At 41.0% G+C, this 19,338-nt stretch overlaps 1 protein-coding gene across 6 annotated transcripts in view; it reads left to right on the plus strand.

Moving 5' to 3' along the window:
* The window catches only part of MYO1B (myosin IB), a 181,158-nt gene that overhangs the window by 13,714 nt on the left and 148,106 nt on the right, over positions 1–19,338 (plus strand). For all 6 annotated transcript variants that reach the window (XM_025404093.1, XM_025404094.1, XM_025404095.1 and 3 more), the window contains exon 2: positions 18,548–18,691. In XM_025404093.1, coding sequence (XP_025259878.1) covers positions 18,557–18,691 — 135 coding nt within the window. In that variant the 5' untranslated portion in view covers positions 18,548–18,556. The remainder of the gene's footprint in view (positions 1–18,547; positions 18,692–19,338) is intronic.

Below are 19,338 nucleotides of genomic sequence, written 5' to 3' on the forward strand. Positions count from 1 at the left end.
GGTCTGTTGTTGACGGAAATGGACGTGGTGCATGACTATATACCCTTTTTGAATAGGGCAGCAGTTATAGCTGCTTGTTTGCTTTTGTCACAGAGCTACATGATGTTGGCAGGACCTTGTATCTTCATTTCATACACACTAATACTGTGGAGGAGAATCAAGTTGTTGGGTTTAGCTTAGGCATGCCAAGGGTATGGCATGGGCATGGAAGACATAATGCTAGAACCGCCAGCCCAGTCTTAATACTTGGTACTTGTTGCCAGTTTAAAAAACAGCACAGAGGTATAGGTAAAATGTTAAAGGAAACTTGTACTAATTTACATCCTTCGAAGTGACCTGTTTTGTGTCTCATGGACTCTGGGCTGTAATACCTGACTATCCTCTGCAACTCGCATGGAGAAAATGCCCCTTCGTTACCTGGCAGGCAGTGAGCCAGGCTGAACATTTGATACATAGTCGACTTCACCGACTCTGTGATTTAGCTTCCAGCTTTGCAGTTGCTGTCTTGGCAGCAGCTTGTGCATGGTGAACTTTTCTGACTAGAACAGTTTATAACCCCCACAGATGTTGGGAGCCCAGTTGTGCAGCTGTTGATATGTCCAGTTGGATTTCTTGAAAGAATTAATCAATTTTGAGGATCTCATGCTGAGGGCTACGAGCATAATAGGATTTAGGGGGAACTTTATTTTATGGGAGTTTGAGTTGGTATTGCAACAGATGTAGCGGAAGGTGGAACAGCAGCTGAAGGGATGCAGGAAAATGGAGTTTAAAAAGACGTTTATGAGCCTACCACTCTAAAAGTATCAACTGTGGTCATTTCTGAATATTCTTTTCCAGGCTTTTTATGTGAATGTTTTAAAATGTGATCGTAATCATAGAGTACATACATTTTCTATATTGCAGCATAGTATTTGAAATAAATTTTCTAGTTGTGTATTATTCCATTGAGTACCATCATTTTCTGCAGCATCCCTTTATTTTTGGGCATTTGGGTTCCTTCTGCCACTTTGCTGTTGTGAGTAATACTGTGATGAGCCGTTTTGTACCTATAACCTTTTCTATATTTTGAGTGATTTTCTAACGGTGGATATTGAGAATGAGATGATTGGCTCAAAGATTGCTGTGAACTCTTTGATGTAATCAGGCAATGGATGGAGTGACTTGGTTGGTGGGGCAGCCTGAGTTGGAGTCTGGTTTAACTCCCTAGTTTCTGGTTTGTGTAATGTTAGGAATGGTTTGCATAGACAGGGCTGCAGGTGAGGGGTTCATTTTGGGATGTGGAGCATCCAGCAGTGAGGGAGCTTCAGGGACTGTTGAAATACAAGGTCTGGAGCTTAGGGAAAAGCCAGGACCTGGGGTTCAGATGAGGGGATCATGGGCAGCTACGTGTGGTGGAAGGTGTGGATAATGTTAGGATTGCTTAGAGGGTGGAGTGAGAAGAGAGGAAGGCGGAGGATAGAACTCTGGGAACATCTTTCTGTGACAAGTAGAGGATGGAGAAGCACTAAGGAAAATAAGGAGTGTCTGGGGGTGGGATGTGGACAGCCAGGGTTTCCTTTCTTTTCAAGAGCTTACTTGGGTTAAAATAAGACTGAGTGGGTAGCTATCCCTGTAGAGCCTGGGGGCAGATTTATTTTGGAGGGTATAATATTACTTTTTTTCCAGATAGGCTTTTTTTTTGTTTTTTTTTTTTGTTTTTTTGTTTTTATTTAAAGCTATATAGAAGTTAAGGTTATTCTATTTGGTGCTGAGTGGGGAGCCTTACATGCCTGGTGCTAGGGTCAGGGTTGACTTGTATGTATGTGTTAAACTGTTTGGCTGTTTTGGGCTTCTGGTGTGTATATGTTTACATAATATTGGTTGTTTCGGGGTTTCTGGTGTATATGTCTTTACACAGTGTTTTAGTAGTCTATTGAAATACATCAATATCATTTTTACATAAAAGAACATATTTTTATTGAAGAGAGTGAATGTCAGATTTCTAAAAGTATGTCAATCATGAATGGATATACCATTTAGCTACTTACAATAGAAGCACCCAGATTTTTCTGGGAGCCTTTGCTTTTTTCAAGAGAATGTATTTCCTGTTCAGAGAAACATTTGTCTGTGTTGACAATTTTAAAGAAGTATGTGATTTTAAATTATGAAACTCAAATTTAGTTTTTAATAGTAATTTCTGTGTTTATTCTGTCTTTAAGAACCAAGTTATAGAATGACGTGTGACTTGTACTCTTGACTCTATGTCTGGTTGTGGATTTGAAGTGTTATTTTTGTGCTTTCCTAAATGACTTAAGCACTTATGACCATATATTTGGGTCAGAATAAATATGGTAGTTGGATATACTTTTGAAAAGCCAACCAGATTTTTAACCTGGTGATATGATAGTACTGTTTATTCTTGTAATTGTCCAGACTCACGGCTTTAGAAAACAGTATGAGCTTTTATTGACTCCCAGACTTGCTGGATTAGTTGGTATTCTCTTTTCCTCTGTAAAATGGATCAGCCGATGCCAGGTGTACACTAATACTCCAAGCTAGAGGGCTACCCTGTAGTGTGCTCTTGAGTTTCTTTTCCCACCAGTTGAGATGAATGCTTCTCCAGACCTGACTGTGTTAATTCCCAGACCTGTGTGTGCCAGGCGTACTTATTATAGTTTAATATAATGATTTTAAACGTGTGTGCCAAAAGAATTGTTGTTTCTATGAAAATTCATTTGAATGCTTTGGAAATCACCTGATAAGAATGAATTACCATAAATGACTGTAGCTAATTTCGGAGCGGCTGAGATAAGTAAAGATTGGGGGGACCATAAAATAAAAGTATTCTCACTGATATTATCAGTTATTCATGAGTGGTGGATTAAGTCATGATTATGTAAAACTTGACAATCATACTGGCTCAAAGCAGTAACCCATATTCACACTGTGTGTCCATTGTGGATCAGATGGGGACTCTGCTCCATTTGTCCTTAACCTTACTCCAGAGCACAGTCTGATGGGGCAGTACCTTCTGGAACATTGCCGGTGCCTGTGGCAGAGGGGACGCCTGCTGTGAAGCTCTCACTGGCTGTGTGCCTGAATTCAGCAAGGCGGGATGTAGAGAGGGGTACGGGGCATTTGTAAAGGGTAATGAGGTCTACCACACATCACTTTCCAGGGCTCTTTAGAGCCTTACCATTACCATTCTTTAAAGAAATTGGACTTGGAGGATGATGCCTTGAGGATGGTTTATAAAAGAAAGACCGTTGAGTGCAATGGTGGACATATACTCAAAGAAAAGGCTCCAGCTCGATAACAAAAGATTGACAATAAATGTGTATTTATAGAGCTTCATTTAAAATGACATGTTTAGGTATGTATCATTTTTTATGACTTCCAAATTTAACTGACTTAAAAAAAAATCAACCAAATTGTCAATCCTAATGCATTTGGGTAAGAGAACCTCTACTTTAGTCTTAAACCCTCCTGTTTCTTTCACACCCTCTATCAAATTAGTTTGCCACCTTTTATGATAGACTCATCTGTGATTTCCCTTGGCACATCTCCTGTTTCATTTGCATTAGCATTATCCTAATTCTCGTTCCTCAACTACTAGATTGGTACCTCAAATGAACTCCTTGGTATACTATCTTGTATAGGGCCTGTATGCAGTGAGAAAAAGGCACTCTTTGGGGCAGACACAGTCCCACAGGAGCTCAGCTTTATTTTAGTCACCTAATTTCCCACCCTGGCTGGCCCACTTTTATGCGGTACACAAACTGAACAACTGCACGGAACAGTCCTCCCTGTATTTAGTCACTTTCCCAACAAATTCAGACCACCCATCCTCTGCTTAAGCTTCCATTAAATTTGTTGTCTCTGTTGTGCTCAAAATCATTTTGGTGGCTCCCTGTCCTCTGTATGTAGTGGCTGTCCTCAGTTTTATCTTCCATGGGACCATCACCAGTGACTCTGAGCCTCAGTTGTTGCCATCTTGATGTGTGCCATAAGTAAGCTGGTTGGGCTGTGTAATGCTTCTCTCTCCCCGCCTTCCCATTCCCACCACTCTAGCAACTGTGGGCTTGTTAGGTCTGACTCCCAGTCTAGCCTTGGCTTACCTTTCATCCCAGCTTCACTGTTCGTCGGGATCCTATACTGGCCGTCCTCTGCTACCATTTTGCCAGGTCACCGTCTTCTGAATATGTTTTTTATTTCTTGCTTTAAACTTCTTTTCTGCTTAATCACATCCAACTCACCTTTCAAGGTCAAATTTCACCTCTTCATCTATCCTTCTGTGATTCTCCTGCTCCATGATAGTAGCTCCACCTCTAAACAGAAATGTTCATCTCTATATTCCTCCTTTTGAGGTGAATCACCTGCCCTATGTGAGCATATTATTATATTAGTTAGCTTACTCTTAAGTATTCTTTCCTCAATTAGATTGCACATGCATGAGAAGCAGTAGTTGTGTCTCTCATTCTTTCTTCTTTCGTTGCCTGCCTAGTGCTTTCTGAATACCAGGAGCATGGGTCCGAGTGAGAGGTTGTCAATAGAAGAGAGTCCAGCATGTAACCATGATGGACTCTCGATCAATTTTATATGATTAACTCATATAAAACAGCCCTGGATTGAAGCTGGGGCCGCCTCTTCCTAGCCACAGGATATTGACCTACTTTCCTCTTCTTATCTGTTTGCAAAATATTTGTTGTACTTAGTGTGTTCTCCCTGTCACAACGAATGTTTGTCTCTCTCTTTCATATGAACTGAAGGCTAAAGTGCTAGTTAAATCAGTGGAAAAAACAATGGAGAAGAAAAGTTGGTAAGCAGTTTTAATTTCTAAACTAGAGGGGCCTTATAATTTTGTCGTTTAAAAAGAACCCTAGCTTTTCTACCCACCTACTGAGAGACAAATGTAAGGGTAGAACTTTAAATTTTAAGTTTTGATGATTTGTAATATAATAATGTATTTCGAAAGCCCCTTTTTTGATAAACTACTTGTAGAAGGAAGTTACCTTTTCTTAATCAGGTTTTTACAAAGTGGTTCAGTATTGTATATTTTATTTCTTACCAAAACTTTCCTTGGGAAAATTTGTTGTATTGCTCCACACATGGTCAAGGTAATTAACTTTAAAAATGAATTATCCTATAGCTTTACAGGTTAGTAACGTGTGCTGTATTCAAGGAGAAAAAACTGTGTGGGGGGGTGTTATTTGCAGGTATGTCTCCTTATATAAATATATGAAATAACTGCTGTATCCTGTGGAATATTTGGAAATTAGCAGAACTGTTATTCAAATTTAGTTAACATTTACAAATGTGAATTCAGTAAGCATTTTATTTGTGACTTAAAAATGATTAGTTATGGCATGTCTTATAGGTTGATTTGTTTGGATTGTCTTTTGTTCTTCGTAACTTCAGAATGTATTTAAGGATATGTAAGGAATTATGGTGCCTTTGATTTTTAATGCCCCCAACATTAGAAAAACTAGAAATTTACCTAGAAAATGTTTCCAAATTCTAATATGATTGTTGATTTTAATCAGTGTAGGTGAAGTAACCCATTGCAGCAGTTTAGCTATTTTCTTTAAAAAATATTTCTCAATTTACATTATCAGTGTCTTTTTTGGAACATCTTAGCTGTTTTTGTTTGATCAATTCTCAACTAGTAAACATTCATGAAATCCTAATGTAAATGTGTAAATATCTCTCCCTTTGTTTACATGGTTTATTAGACTTTATTTTAGTGGGTAACTGCTTGAGGAAGCTTCTGAATTTTTATTATTCTAAAAAACATTTTTAAACCTTGATTATGAAGGCATTACCAAAGCTTCACTGTTGAGTGATGCATATTTTTTCCCTCCTTTACATGTAGATTTCTTAATTTGTAATCGTTAGACTTTTTTTTTTTGCTTTCCCAACTAGATGAATTTTTTAAAGTAACCAGTTCCATTTTGTAGCTAACCATGTATTGTAAACATACAGGAACCATGTTCAAATGTGCCTTGATGGCCTAACTTATCTGGTTATTCTGTGCGTCTTTCTGTGCTGTGTATGGTTACACTCTTAATTTTATTTTGATTATGAGGTCAGAATAAACAGAGCTGCTTTCCTTTGCTTCTGAGTAATGTCATTGAGAGAGATTCTTGTGGTCTGGCATTTGCTGGCTTTTTGGTTTTTAACATTCTCTATAACCAGATTCAGGATGCATGCTAACCCCAAAATGAGTGAACTCAGTCTTTCCAGAGTTGAACCTTTTTTTTGTTGAATCAACAGCATTGGAAGCCAGGACAAGATCTTAGGAGACGATGTGTTATATGCTTTTTGAGGAAACTGAGGCTCGAAGGTAGCACTGTGCCCAGTGTCTCACTGTGAGCTAGCTGCAAAGCTGGGTCTGCAACTTGGATTTTGTGGATGTTTTTTCCAGAACCACTGCAGTAGTCATTGTAACCTATGATCTTTTGCAGAATGCCAAAGCTGTTGTTTTCTGGAGGGATAATTTGCTTCCTTAGCCTACAAACAAGAATAGTGCACTAAATCCAGTACATTTCTCGCTATTATCACTGAAAAGAGCCTGAACGATCGGAAGGCCCCTGGTTTTTTTTTTTTCTTTTTTTTTTTTTTAAGAGAAGGTCGTTCTGCCGTAGTGTATCCCAGGCTGTTTTATGTGAGTGTCTTTGTTCAGAACCAATATGGAGTGGCCTCCAAAACTAATGGGTAGAGGAAACCCTATGTGAGTGCCTACCAGGTGCAAATCACTGTACTTTTAATTACAATGAGGGAGCACCTTGAGTGATTGCATGATCTGATCAAGCATAAAGAGAACAGAGAAATGAATCTACACGTGGTGTAAGACTTTGGTGAGGATCTTAGCATATGGAACCAGATTGGGACCCTCTGATTAATAAGCTGATTCATTTGGAAGGGAAGTTGGTTTTCTCCTGGTGGCTGTATTCAATTCAGTAATCACCAGTCTTTCTTGGCGTCTGTGCACCCACCAGGAACAAATCAGAGTCGGGTGTGCCAGTTACGTTTGAACAGTTTTACATTCACCTGGGGGTTCCAGGGTCTCAGATTTGCCAATCTAAACACATTGACTTCTTGGAATTTTTAAAATCTGCCTCGAAGGAACACATTGAAAAGTCCGTGCATTATAATTAGCACGTTCCTCTGTACAGCTGAGTTTGTGTTTCTGGATATAACAGCGGTTTATAGTTTTTGGCTACCTTGTCCCTCGGGAACTTGTAGCCTTTTTTCAGACATTAGCTCATTAATTCTCCAGTCATTGTGAGCCGTGTAGTATGACGACAGGTTCCCCTACAGCCGGGCTGCATGCTGCCCATCCTGGACCTTCTAGGGTTGTGGCAGGTGAGGGGTCCATGTGGAGGGGGTGGACAGGGAGGCAGGGCACGACTTTCAGACCCAGCCTTGGAGTGGGGGGTGTGCTCTCTGAAGTTGACCTGCCCTTTGGCAGCCATTCCTGCCATGACTCTGCAGAGCTTCCTCCGGGAAATGACTGTAGGGACAGTCATGTTGGCTGCATTTCCTCCTCGGGGTGTTAAACCTCATGCAAGATCAACTGCAAATGAGGCCACTCACTAGGTTAGTTACCTGGACATACCTGCTAGGAGACAGGACAGAAGAGTAGGTCAGCTCTTCAGGGTGAGAAGAAGAAAGGGGCATTGGAGAGGGAGAAATTCATCTACTGAGTCTGCTCTCTCGGTCAGGCTACATAACAGCCCTGTGGAATAGATGTTGTCATCCCTGATTTTTTAGATTAGAAATTTGAATTCCAGAGATGAATTCTTTTGGATTCGAGCCTGGGTCTGTGGCTCCACAGCCTGTGCCATACCACATTGGGGTGGATCGAAAGGATCCTTTGTGGTAAACTATTGCTGCAAGCCTTCTGTAATATGGAAGCAAAAACTGTCTTTGAAAAACTGTGCACTGTTGTGAAGAGCTTGGTGTTTAGGAATTAGACTGAAGGATGTATGTAATAGAATAGGTGTGAAAGACCATTTTCAGACCCGTCAGAAAAGCTTCATCCTCGCCCTGGCTCTTCTAGGAACCAGCTGGCTCCACTGCTTTCTTTTTTAAAAGAAGGTTTTGCCTGGGATTCTAAGGTCTCTCTCCTTGCTCTTTAATTATAAACAAAGGCACTTAGAAATTTTGCCCTTACGTCACAAGTGAGAGTTGGTAACTGGTAATCCAAAACCTTCCATGTTGTTATAGCAGCCGCCGTTATTTTTGACTCAGAATTTCTTCTAATTAGTCTAGATGGTGTACTTTGTCATTCTCACTTTACACAGTCGGGAAAAAAACTTTTTCCCCCCTTGTCACTTTGCGAATTGTAAAGTTCTAGATGCTGTCTTTCAGTTCTTAATAACTGGCCTGTGCCTGGGATTGAGGGTGGTGGATTGAGAGTATCTCCTTGTTGGTGGCTTTTGTTGGTAAGGCCAGCTTTTCTACACTCAGACAGAAACAGACCTTGATCTTGGTGGTACTGACCCCTCTCTGTCTATGCAGAGACACAACCTAGGGTGTTAACCCTTAGATGACCAGAATGTTGAATTAATGGCCCCTCCCACTCACAGCTTTTTAAGGTTGGAGTCAGGTATGGCATATAGGCTTCCATTTGCTGTTATCCATTTGTTTGTTTTCTCTTCGTGTTTAAATCTATTGGATTTCCTCATTGTCTGGTAATTTCATGTCCTTTGTATTAGCCAGAATTTGAACACAAGGCAACAACATACTATATGGAAATTGCCCAGTAGTTGTGCCTATTTCTTCCATAATCCAAGATTCTAACAAAAGCCCTCCTACTAGCATTCCATTAGACATTTTCAGCAGAAAACTTTAGAGAAAATGGGGTGAGGGGTTTCTCAATATATAGTTGGCTTTCACAGTGAAATTAAGGATTGGAAAATGAGAGAACTGTAACTGGTGAGGTAAATGCCATGAATAGACACACCTTATATAAATATCTCTAAGCAAGCGTATAGGTGGGAATGAAAATCAGCCATCACCTAACTCTTTTCACAAATGCATGTCAGGGTACCCACTTTCTCCAATGCTTTAGGGAGCCCTGCAGGGCACCCCATGTGGTTCTGTGTGGCCCACCAGCCCCATTACCTTTGAGAATAATGCTGCTTGAGTAAATTGTCCTATAGAATCCAGTTTTCACCCAGTTTGCCTTTTTGGTTGGTGAATACTAAGGAAGTGTCTTGTCCTTTGGTTTCTAACTTTAATCCTTTGTGAGAACATTCATGGTGTGCCATCGAGGCTCTCTGATGGTCCTTTGCCAGTTGTGACCTGGAGCAGAAGGGTAGTGATGATGGAAACCGACCTGGACAGAAGAATGGGCCGTGCCTCTCTAATGGTGCATTTATTTATTCGTTTTCTCTATACACCAGAGCCCTGTGTGTCAGCCACGCTGCCAGGCATGGGGCCTCTGCACATTGTGAACTTAAGTCTCCCTTCTCCAGGAGAAGAGCAGACAGACAAACTCACAATTGTGAGGGAAGGGAAGTATTTTGGCATATTGGTCTGATCAAGCTGCTGTAACAAGATACCGTGGACTGGGTGGCTTAAAGAACAGTCATTTATTTCTCACAGTTCTGGAGGCTGGGGAGTGGGAGATCAAGTTGCTGGTAGATTCGATTTCTGGTGAGGGTCCTCTTCCTGGCTTGCAGATGGCTGCGTTTTTGATGTGTCTTCAAACTGCAGGAAAGAGTGAGCCCTGGTTTCTTTTCTTCTTATAAGGACACCAATCTCTTCATGGAGGCCTCACCCTCCTGACTGCATCTAAACCAAATTACTTTCCAAAGGACCAACCTCCAACTCTCATCATACTGGGGGCTAGGGCTTCGACATAATGGATTTTGGGAGGACACAAGCATTCAGTCCGTAAGACTTGGCATGCTCACAGCATGTCTCCTGTGAGGAATGGTTATTGACACTGGTTTAAGTCGAAGGGTATTTATGTCTGACAGGAGGCTCAGTGGAACCTCTTGAGGGTCTACAGCTAGAACCACTCTGGGCAGCAAACGCAGCTGTTCTGTCTGCCCCTCATGGTCTGTCACCATGCTTCATTCTTCTCTTCAGACAGGCTTCCTCTGGAGGAGTCTGGGAAGGTTCCTCTGCATGATATCCTGTTCCCTGGATCTCTGTGAGCTCCCTATTCTGCTGCCCACAGCCAACTGACTGTGGTGTCTGTGTCCTGATGGCAGATCTTTGGAAGCTTTGTTTGGGCTGGTGTATACCCATCACTCAGCTGTGGGCTGGTTGAAGGTGCTGCGGCAGGCCTTGGCATCTTTGTGTGTGTGTAAGAGGGGACTTTGCAGGGGAGAGATTAGACTAAGGAGAAAGACTGTGGAATCATGGGTTCTCTGCTAAGGACTTTTTAAAAAAATTTGGTAAAATATACATAACATAAAATTTGCCATTTTAACCTTTTTTAAGTGTACAGTTTAGTCACATTAAGTACATTCACACTATTGTGCCGCCATCATCACTATCTCTAGAGATTTTTCATTATCCCAAACTAAAATTCTACCTGTTAAATAGCATCTCCTCATTACCCTCTCCTCCCAGCTCCTGGTAACCACCATTCTTTGTCTGTATGAATTTGACTTTTCTGTGTACCTTATATAAGTGGGATCATATATTTGGACTCTTGGGGCTGGCTTATTTCCCATAACATAGTGCCTTCGCGGTTCATTGATGTTGTAGCATGTATCAGGATTTCCTTCCTTTTTAAGGCTGAGTAATGTTCCATTTTGTGTATGTATCATATTTTGCTTATCCGTTCATCCATTGATGGACAGTTGGGTTACTTACACCCTTTGGCTGTTGTGAATGATGCTGCCTTGAACATGGGTATACCAATATCTGTTTGAGATCCGTCTTTCACTTCTTTTAGGTATATACCCAGAATTGGAATTTCTCAGTCACATAGGGACTCTATGTTTAATTTGTTGGAGGCTCTGCTAAAGAATCATAATGCTGGCGGAAAGGCACTAGAGAGTTATTGAAGGGTTTGAAGCAGGATGTGCCTAATCAGATTGTGATTTGAAAAAGTAACTTGGGTGGTATGGGATGGGGGAAAGGAAAGGGCTGGCAGGGCTGTGGTGGCGAGACAAGGCAGAGAGACCCCTTAGAGGGCTCTTGAGGGGAAGGGATATGGAAGTGAGAGTAATCAAAGTGATGCAATCAGTGAGACAGATTGGATATGGGGGAGGAAGTAAGAGAGAGGGAGAAGCCAAGGATGAGAACCTGCATGGGTCAGTTGTTATTTTGTGGAATTTAGAGGGAATAAGGTTTTTCTTGTTTGTTTTTTATATTTTGTTGTGGGATGATTATTACAAATTTTGGAAGTGTGTTGAGATGTTAGACACAGCCAAGTGGTTGAGATGATTGGTAGGCAGGCTGTCGATAATATGGGTTGCTAGTTTGGGGTAAAGGAGAAGGTAAGAATAAAGGAGCAGATGGCCATGCAATTTGGCTGAATTTAAAAGTGGTGGGGGCATGATTGATGCAGCAGTACAATTTCAGCTCCTGTGAAAAGATGTCACATTCCTACCTTGAGACAACATATCAAAATTTACAAAACAAGGGAAGGTGGCCAGTTCATTGGTTGTAAAAATCGGTTTTCAAAAGGATTCTAATAAATTCAAAAGGATTTAGATCAAAGCATAAGGATGTCGAATATGGTTTACAGTCTTTTTGCTTATCTATGTTTTCTAGTTTTTTTTTTTGTATAGTGAACATGTATTACTTTTAATTATTAAAAAGTTTCTTGAAAATTTCATAAGTAGCCTATTTTCTTGTCTTTTCTATTGGACTGTGAGTTCCTAGAGGGTGATGCAGGGAGGGGGAGGTACCACGATGTTCACTGTGTTCTTAACACTTCACACCATGCCAGCAACACAACAGGCCTCAATACTGTAAAAGCTGGTTGAACTGAATTGAATAGAAATTTAATCTAACCCGTCTCAGAGAGATGAGATTTGGTGCTATTTTAAAAGATCTAGGAAGGAAATTCCAGTTTTTCTCACTCCCTTAGCTCATTATATTAGGTGCTGAACCACATCCTACAGACTTGGCCCCTCTTTTGCCTTTGTTTTGCCATCAGAATTTGCTGAGAGTTACTGTGTTCATGAAATCTTGCCACATTGGCTCCATTTTCTTACCTAAATATGTTTCTCATGTTATTCTTAAAAGCATTAGGATCTTGTTGGGAGCGAAGTGGCTCAATTCTGTTTCCTGCGCTTTGTTGATAATATGTTTTTGGAGGAATGGATCAAAGTGGCTTGAAGTCACTGTCATTGTTTTGCCTTCTGGTCTGCTGTGACCAAACCAAAGGATGGCAGCTGTGAGGACGTGCATTGCTGTATGACTCAGTTGTCAATCGGAAATTTGCATACTTGTTTTCCCTTTGTGTATCACTGAATGGCTACCATGTGGAAGAGGCTGTGCATTGTGCTTTCGGGAAATAAAGTTGAATAAGGCGTGATTCTTGACACCAAAGAGCTGATTTTCTAGAAAAGGTGCTGTCATGCATACAAGACCACTATACAGGGAGGTTAATGAGTGGAACTGGAGTCAGATAAAACACACATGTTACTATGCGAAGAAGAATCCCTGTAGGTGCCGCCTCTGGTGTATATTGCTAATGATGTTATACTGCTAATGATGTTATAATATATGTGTTTCAAATGTCCTCATTTACATATACAAAAGCAATAGATAACTGCTTTCACTAAGTTTTCCTGTAAATGGCTCTTTTGGCTTTGTTTTAAAAGTTCCTTTAGGCTGGGTGCAGTGGCTCATGCCTGCAATCCCAGCACTTTGGGAGTTCAAGGCAGAAGGATCATTTGAAACCTGGAGTTCAAGACCAGCCTGGGTAACATAGTAAGATCCTCTTTCTATTTAAATCTAAAAAAAAAAAAAAAAGAAGTTCCTTCAAATTTAAAACCATGTTAGTGATTTAATATTCTTATTAATCATTGCAACCACAGCTCTGATTTGTGAGTATTCTTTCAAATTCTACAATAAAAGTGTTTCAACATATACATTGTTCTTATCTGTGGTACTCTGAGAACTTCAAATTCAATGGAGGACCATGAGATAAGATGCATTTTATTTTAGCTTATCCTCCATCTCCTCTTAGTTATTATTTAATTATCAATTTGGAATAACTCCTGTGTAGTATCATTTTTATATTGAATAGTGGAATTACCATGCACCTCACATGGATGTGCTGTTTAGTGTAGCCATCTCTGTGTGTTTGGGGGGCTATGTTGGTCTTGACATTCCCAAGTGCAGATGATGTTGACATATGGTAAGTGGCTTGCAATTTAAGGTTAGTGATTGGGTAGACTCATTAAGTTTACGTGGTAGGTCACAGATGGCCATTTTCAGATGCTATAGGATGTTTATGCTGCATTCTCTTGGATTTTGAGGAACTTTTGAAATGCTGCTGTCAGTATTTTAAATGGCATTTTAACTTTACAAAAGATACCAGTAAATGAATTAGTGCATGTTGAAATATAGGTAGTTGTTTTGGAAGTTCTTGAGATGAGAGTAGATAGGAGAAGGAACAATTGCAATAATATATTTTGTTCTTGGATGAACAAACAACTGGAAAGAACTGGCACAGCCTGTGGAGTTGCCTGGCACCAGTTGGTGGGCTTGTGGCTGGCCTAAATTGGTACCCTTAGATAGAGAGACTGCTTTTCTGGGCTAGTAACCCAAACGGAATATACTGCCAAGTCCCAAAGTTTTGAAACTAGAACGTGGTCTGATAATTTGTTTCCTGGCCTTGGTGCTTTGCAGTTTGCCATAGTTCTTAGTAGTAGAATCCACCTGGGGCTAGTAGGAAGCATTAAGAAGCAGTGGAGTGAGGTGACACTGCTCCTGGGCTACATCTGCATGGCGGGAGTGCTTATTTCTTTCTCAGGCCACAGAGGCAGAGGTAGTGCTTGGGATAGGTTACATCTCTATGTCTGCCACCTCCAGGCAGAGCGAGCCCTCTAAGCAGTGCCATATGTTTTCCTCTCTGGCCTTTCAGACAGTCCAGTTTCACAACAAGCTTGTCTTTTTCTTATAAATCCTTAAGAAATAGCCAACCCATACTCTGGCATCTTGAATTTTTCTCAAATTCTCTAATGCCACAGGCACAAAGGTCCAAGTCTCAAGATACAATGGACCATGGTTTAGTCCACTCTTTCACTATTAAATAGCAAAGATGATTATCTTGTCAGTCCAAGACAGCAGGTCCTCATGCCCTCCAGCCTGTGCCTTAGATCAGCCAGTTTTTGCTTTTTGGTGTGTTATTTAGAACACTTCACTTACTGGTACCAGTCTTTTACTAGGTAAAATGCTTTTTTGTTGCAAATAATAGAAAATCCAACTCAAACAGCTTAGACAATAAAAAGAACTAATTGGCTTACATCACTGAAAACTTGAGAGATGGGGGCAAGCTTCAAGTGCAGTTTGATCCAGAAGTTTGGGATGTCATCAGGGCTCCAGCACTAATAATTCTAGGTAATTTTCTCTTTCTCTTTTTTTCTTTTGAGACAGGGTCTCACTCTGTTGCCCAGACTGGAGTGCAGTGGTGCGATCTCACCTCACTGCGACCTCCCCCTCCCGGGTTCAAGCAAGTCTCCCGCCTCAGCCTCCTCCTGAGTAGCTGGGATTACAGGGGTGCGCCACTACCGCCCGGCTAATTTTTGTATTTTTAGTAGAGACAGGGTTTCACCATGTTGGCCAGGCTGATCTCAAACTCCTGACCTCAAACGATCCACTCGCCTCAGCCTCCCAAAGTGTTGGGATTACAGGCGTGAGCCACCGCGCCTGGCCAATTCTAGCTAATTTTCTTGCCCTGTCCTCCTCCATGTGTCGTCTTCCTCTTCCTACCAACTCTCCTCATGAAAGTAGAGATGGCTGCCGTAATTCCAAGTGTCATGTTTGCAAGTCACGCCATCCAGAGACAGAGAACCTTTGTCCTAATATTACAAGCCACGGTCTCAAGCTCATTCACATGTCCAGCCTTGAATCAGTTACAGTGGCTAGAAGATGAGAATATGTTCATTGACTTAGCTTAGATCACATGCTCATTTTTGGTACTTGGGTAGAATTGGTTTCCCCAGAACAGCATGGATTCCTGTGGGGGCTCTTGGAAGGGAGGAGGTAGATCTATAACAGTATGTGTCCAACAAAAAGTATCCCCAGTGCTCTACATACATTCCCATTAATTCTCCCTAGAGCCCCATGTGAATTCTTCTGATGGTTTATGGAAATGTGGAGTTAGCAAGAGATTCTAAAACTTGTGCCTGTGGTAAGCACATAGCTCCTTCAGAGAAAAAACAAATGAATCCTTTTGGTGGAGCAAATATACCAACTAATTTCATTGAGATGTCAAAGTGAGCCAAACCAAGGCTAGAGATGGTGGTCACAATACCAGAAACCACCGTAGGAAGATATGGAAGGACCCCACACCGTTTCCTTAGTGTCCTATTTTTACCTTGAGAATGAGGTAGGCTGTCACTGGATCTTCTCCCAACGTCCCTAAATGCTAAAAATATAAGCAAAACAAAGCAAAACTGTTTGCATGACTCAATGACTCTTGGTGTCACCTTTTCAGTGTGGCTTTGGTTTGCAAAATACAATTTTCAGAGGTCTTCACTTTTTACCAGGTACCCATAACTCAGCATTTATTTTGCCCTCTATTCCTCTTTGGATTAGAAAGTTGGGATGAGGTGTAAAGATATAAATTTGTAATTACCCGCTTCACCATCTTTCCAATGGAAAGATGGTGAAGCGGGTAATTACAGAAAAAGATTGGCTGCTTAATTATTGTTACCTGCAGGGAACCTGTGTTGTCTTTCTGCAGCTGTTCCTATAAATAGACTATATACAGGAATCCACCCCAGGGCAGAGTTCCTCTTTGCTTAATTTAAATTGCTGGTTTGAGGTAGTTATTTTTGAAACCCTTCTCAGGTTGATTTCCCCCTTAATCCCTATGCCTTCTTCCCTCATCTGCCAAATTATATGTAATGCATGGCAGCTAGAGTGCTTTTGGCATTACATGAGCCTGAGAACTTGAACTTTGATTCAAATGTTAATTTATTGTGGACAAATTTATTGTGACAAGTGGTCCTCTCCCTGTGTCAGTCCTTCTGTGGACTCTGGCTCTGGCTCCACCGTCTCTGTGGCTCCTGCTGCATTTCCATAGCATGCCACGTGCCTCCCACCCCCACCAGTTTTGTTCTGAGCAGAGCCCGGCCAACTTCAAAATATACAGAACAATTCTTTGGGCCGACGTTGTTGGGTTTTAGTGATATCTGGGACTTTTCTTTCTTTCTTCCTTTCTTCCTTCCTTTCTTTCTTAACTTTCTTTCCTTTCTTTCTTTCCTTTCTACCCTTCCCCTTCTCCTTCCACTTCCGCTTCTGCCTCCGCCTCCCCTTCCCCTTCCCCTTCCCTTTCCCTCCTTCCTTCCTTCCTTCCTTCCTTCCTTCCTTCCTTCCTTCCTTCCTTCCTTCCTTCCTTCTTTTCTCTTTCTTTCTCTTTCTTTTTTCTTCTTTTTTTTTTTTTGAGACAGAGTCTCACTCTGTTGCCCAGGCTGGATTGCAGTGGAGCAATCTCGGCTCACTGCAGGCTCCGCCTTCCGGGTTCAAGCAGTTCTCTGCCTCAGCCTCCCTAGTAGCTGGGATTACAGGCACTGTCATCGTGCCCAACTAATTTTTGCATTTTTAGTAGAGATGGGGTTTCACCAACTTGGCCAGGCTGGTCTTGAACTCCTGATCTCATGATCCACCTGCCTCAGCCTCCCAAAGTGCTGGGATTACAGGCGTGAGCCACCACACCTGGCCTATCTGGGATTTTTCGTTCCAGGTGTATTTGGCATAAAATTATAAAAAACATACAGTAACAAAAAAGTTACTCTATTGTTTTTCTTTTTAATGTTAAATACTTCCTTATTTTGTTATTTATGGGAGAACCTCTCATAAATTCATCTTAGTCTCTCTTTTTTTGGCTTTTCGTAGCCAAAAACTTGTTTTAATAGGATCAGTAAAAAAGGATATGTTTGTGGGTTCATATAAATTGCTAGTAATTAGTAATAATGAATTTCTTAATTACTAGCCCTTCCCAGTTCTCTTTTTTTTTCCTCCCCCCAGTTCTCTTTAAACCAGACCGACTACATGTAGTTTCTGTTGCCTCTGCAAGACCTACTGGATGTTCTAGACTAGAATTGGAGGACATTTGTTTAAGTTGCTGAGATTTCAGTAAGGACACCAACCTTTATAAGACATAATGTGCTGGAGTGACTCCTTAATAGGAAGAATCAAATGTCCTTTCCACTCATTATCGGGGCAGGCATATATGTAAGCATTTATTAGTATTCTGAAGTGTGATTGAGTATCAGCACACTGAAGTTATATAAAACTGACTTCTACCTTGGAAACACTTAGGCCCAGATGAATTTAGTTTTACCATTTAGTTCTGGTAATATTAGGAAAAGTAATACAGACACATGTGTGCACACACACATATCCCACACACTCCTATGCTCAGAAATTTGAGAGATTTTTAGTACTCGTGATAGTGATCAGATTGGAAGCCATGGGGATTAGCATTCTGCTGTTGGGTGGCACCATGCACATTAGTAGCAGGGTAGAATGCTGCCTCTGTAGGGTGCCTCTGTTTCCGCTTGGTAGATTTTCACATTGAGCCAAAGGGAAACTGTAGTATTTCTTGTCTGTTTCCTGCATGTTAATTTGATCCTGCTGTTATAGTAGCATGTCTGTTGGAAAGAGAATTAAGAACGTGGAGGCCACTTTTAGCAGGTTATGTTATACTGGCAGCCTGTGATTTACAAGTGGGTTGTGTTCTTTTCTTTACATGTCAGTATTGAATGTCTGGAATGAAATTTCCTCCCGTAGATGCCTTGTTAGACGTGGTGATTGAGTTCTTTCACATCAAATGCAAAACATTTTTAGGTAACCATAGCAAGTTTCATAATCTCTGAGCTTCAATTTTCTTATGTTAAAGTGGGAATAACACTACCTACCTCATAGAGTTATTGTGAGGGTTAAATTAATGTAAAGTTCTTGGTATAGTGTCTGATATGTGGCAAATAGATAACAAATGTTAGCAACATCATTTTTTATCATCTTCGAGGAAGCAGGTTCATATAGACTGACGTTGGTACACAAGGGCTGAGGGAAAGTGGAGTTGGGTTGGTTTTTTTTTCCCCCCTGGAGTTTTGCGACTCTCTGCTGGGGAGAAGACCATGGCTTTCTAGTGGCTTTTTCTGTAGGTGGACTTTACTAGGGAGGATGGACTGGGAAGGAGGTTCATTTGTGGCAGCAGGTTGGCAAATGGGGCAGCAGCTGCAGCCAAGTCAGAGGCTCCTGAAGTAGTTCATAGGTAGGAGAGGTTATGACATTTTTTAAGGCTGGTGAGAGTCATTTGGAACTACCAGTGTTGGATTTCTGCAGTAGTACCAAGAACCTATTTGAAATTATTTTGCTCATTTAAATTGACCGCTTTCCCTCTCTCTTACAGCTGGAGACCATGGCCAAAATGGAGGTGAAAACATCACTTCTGGACAATATGATTGGAGTTGGGGATATGGTTCTTTTAGAACCTCTCAATGAGGAGACCTTCATCAACAACCTCAAGAAGCGCTTTGACCACAGTGAAATATATGTAAGTACACATGAAGGTCATCTGTAGTGTTTAGACTTTGTATTTTGTGCCAGAGAGCTGTCTTTTCTTCCTCAGACTCTTCTTTCTTTTTTCTCTCTGTTTGAGTCCAGTGATATTTGCTTCTACCCTCATAAAGAGTTGAGTTTTTTCTGATTTGGCACATGATTAATGTGGATTAGACAAGTCAGTCTGCTTTCTATGATCAACTGTGTGCAACTATTGTAGTGGATGTTGGGGGCATTCTAAAGCAAGTAGAATACTGCCCTCTGAGGAATTTAGAAGGAATTTTGAAATCCATAGGCATCTTCTTGGATACCTTCATAAGATTAACAAAGTCTAATCAGGGAGAAGCTACTCATTGAAATGCAAGGCAGTAAACTGTCAAAAAAGACATAAACTTTCTCGACATCTGTAGTTAGTAGGGACAGGAGCAGGTTATCAGATAATAATATGTGCTTGGTCCCTGAAGATTTGGCTATAGTCATGTCCTGCTATACAAAAGTCTATTGCCATATACAAAAACAGAAGCATAAATATGTATATGCAATAATAGGAGAAAATTTCCTGTTGTAAAAAGTCTTTATAAAGGATTTCACAGGGTCAGGTTCTCTTTTTTTTTTTTTTGAGACGGAGTCTCGCTCTGTCAC

Source organism: Theropithecus gelada, chromosome 12 (genome assembly GCF_003255815.1).
Source record: "Theropithecus gelada isolate Dixy chromosome 12, Tgel_1.0, whole genome shotgun sequence".
Lineage (NCBI taxonomy): Eukaryota > Metazoa > Chordata > Mammalia > Primates > Cercopithecidae > Theropithecus > Theropithecus gelada.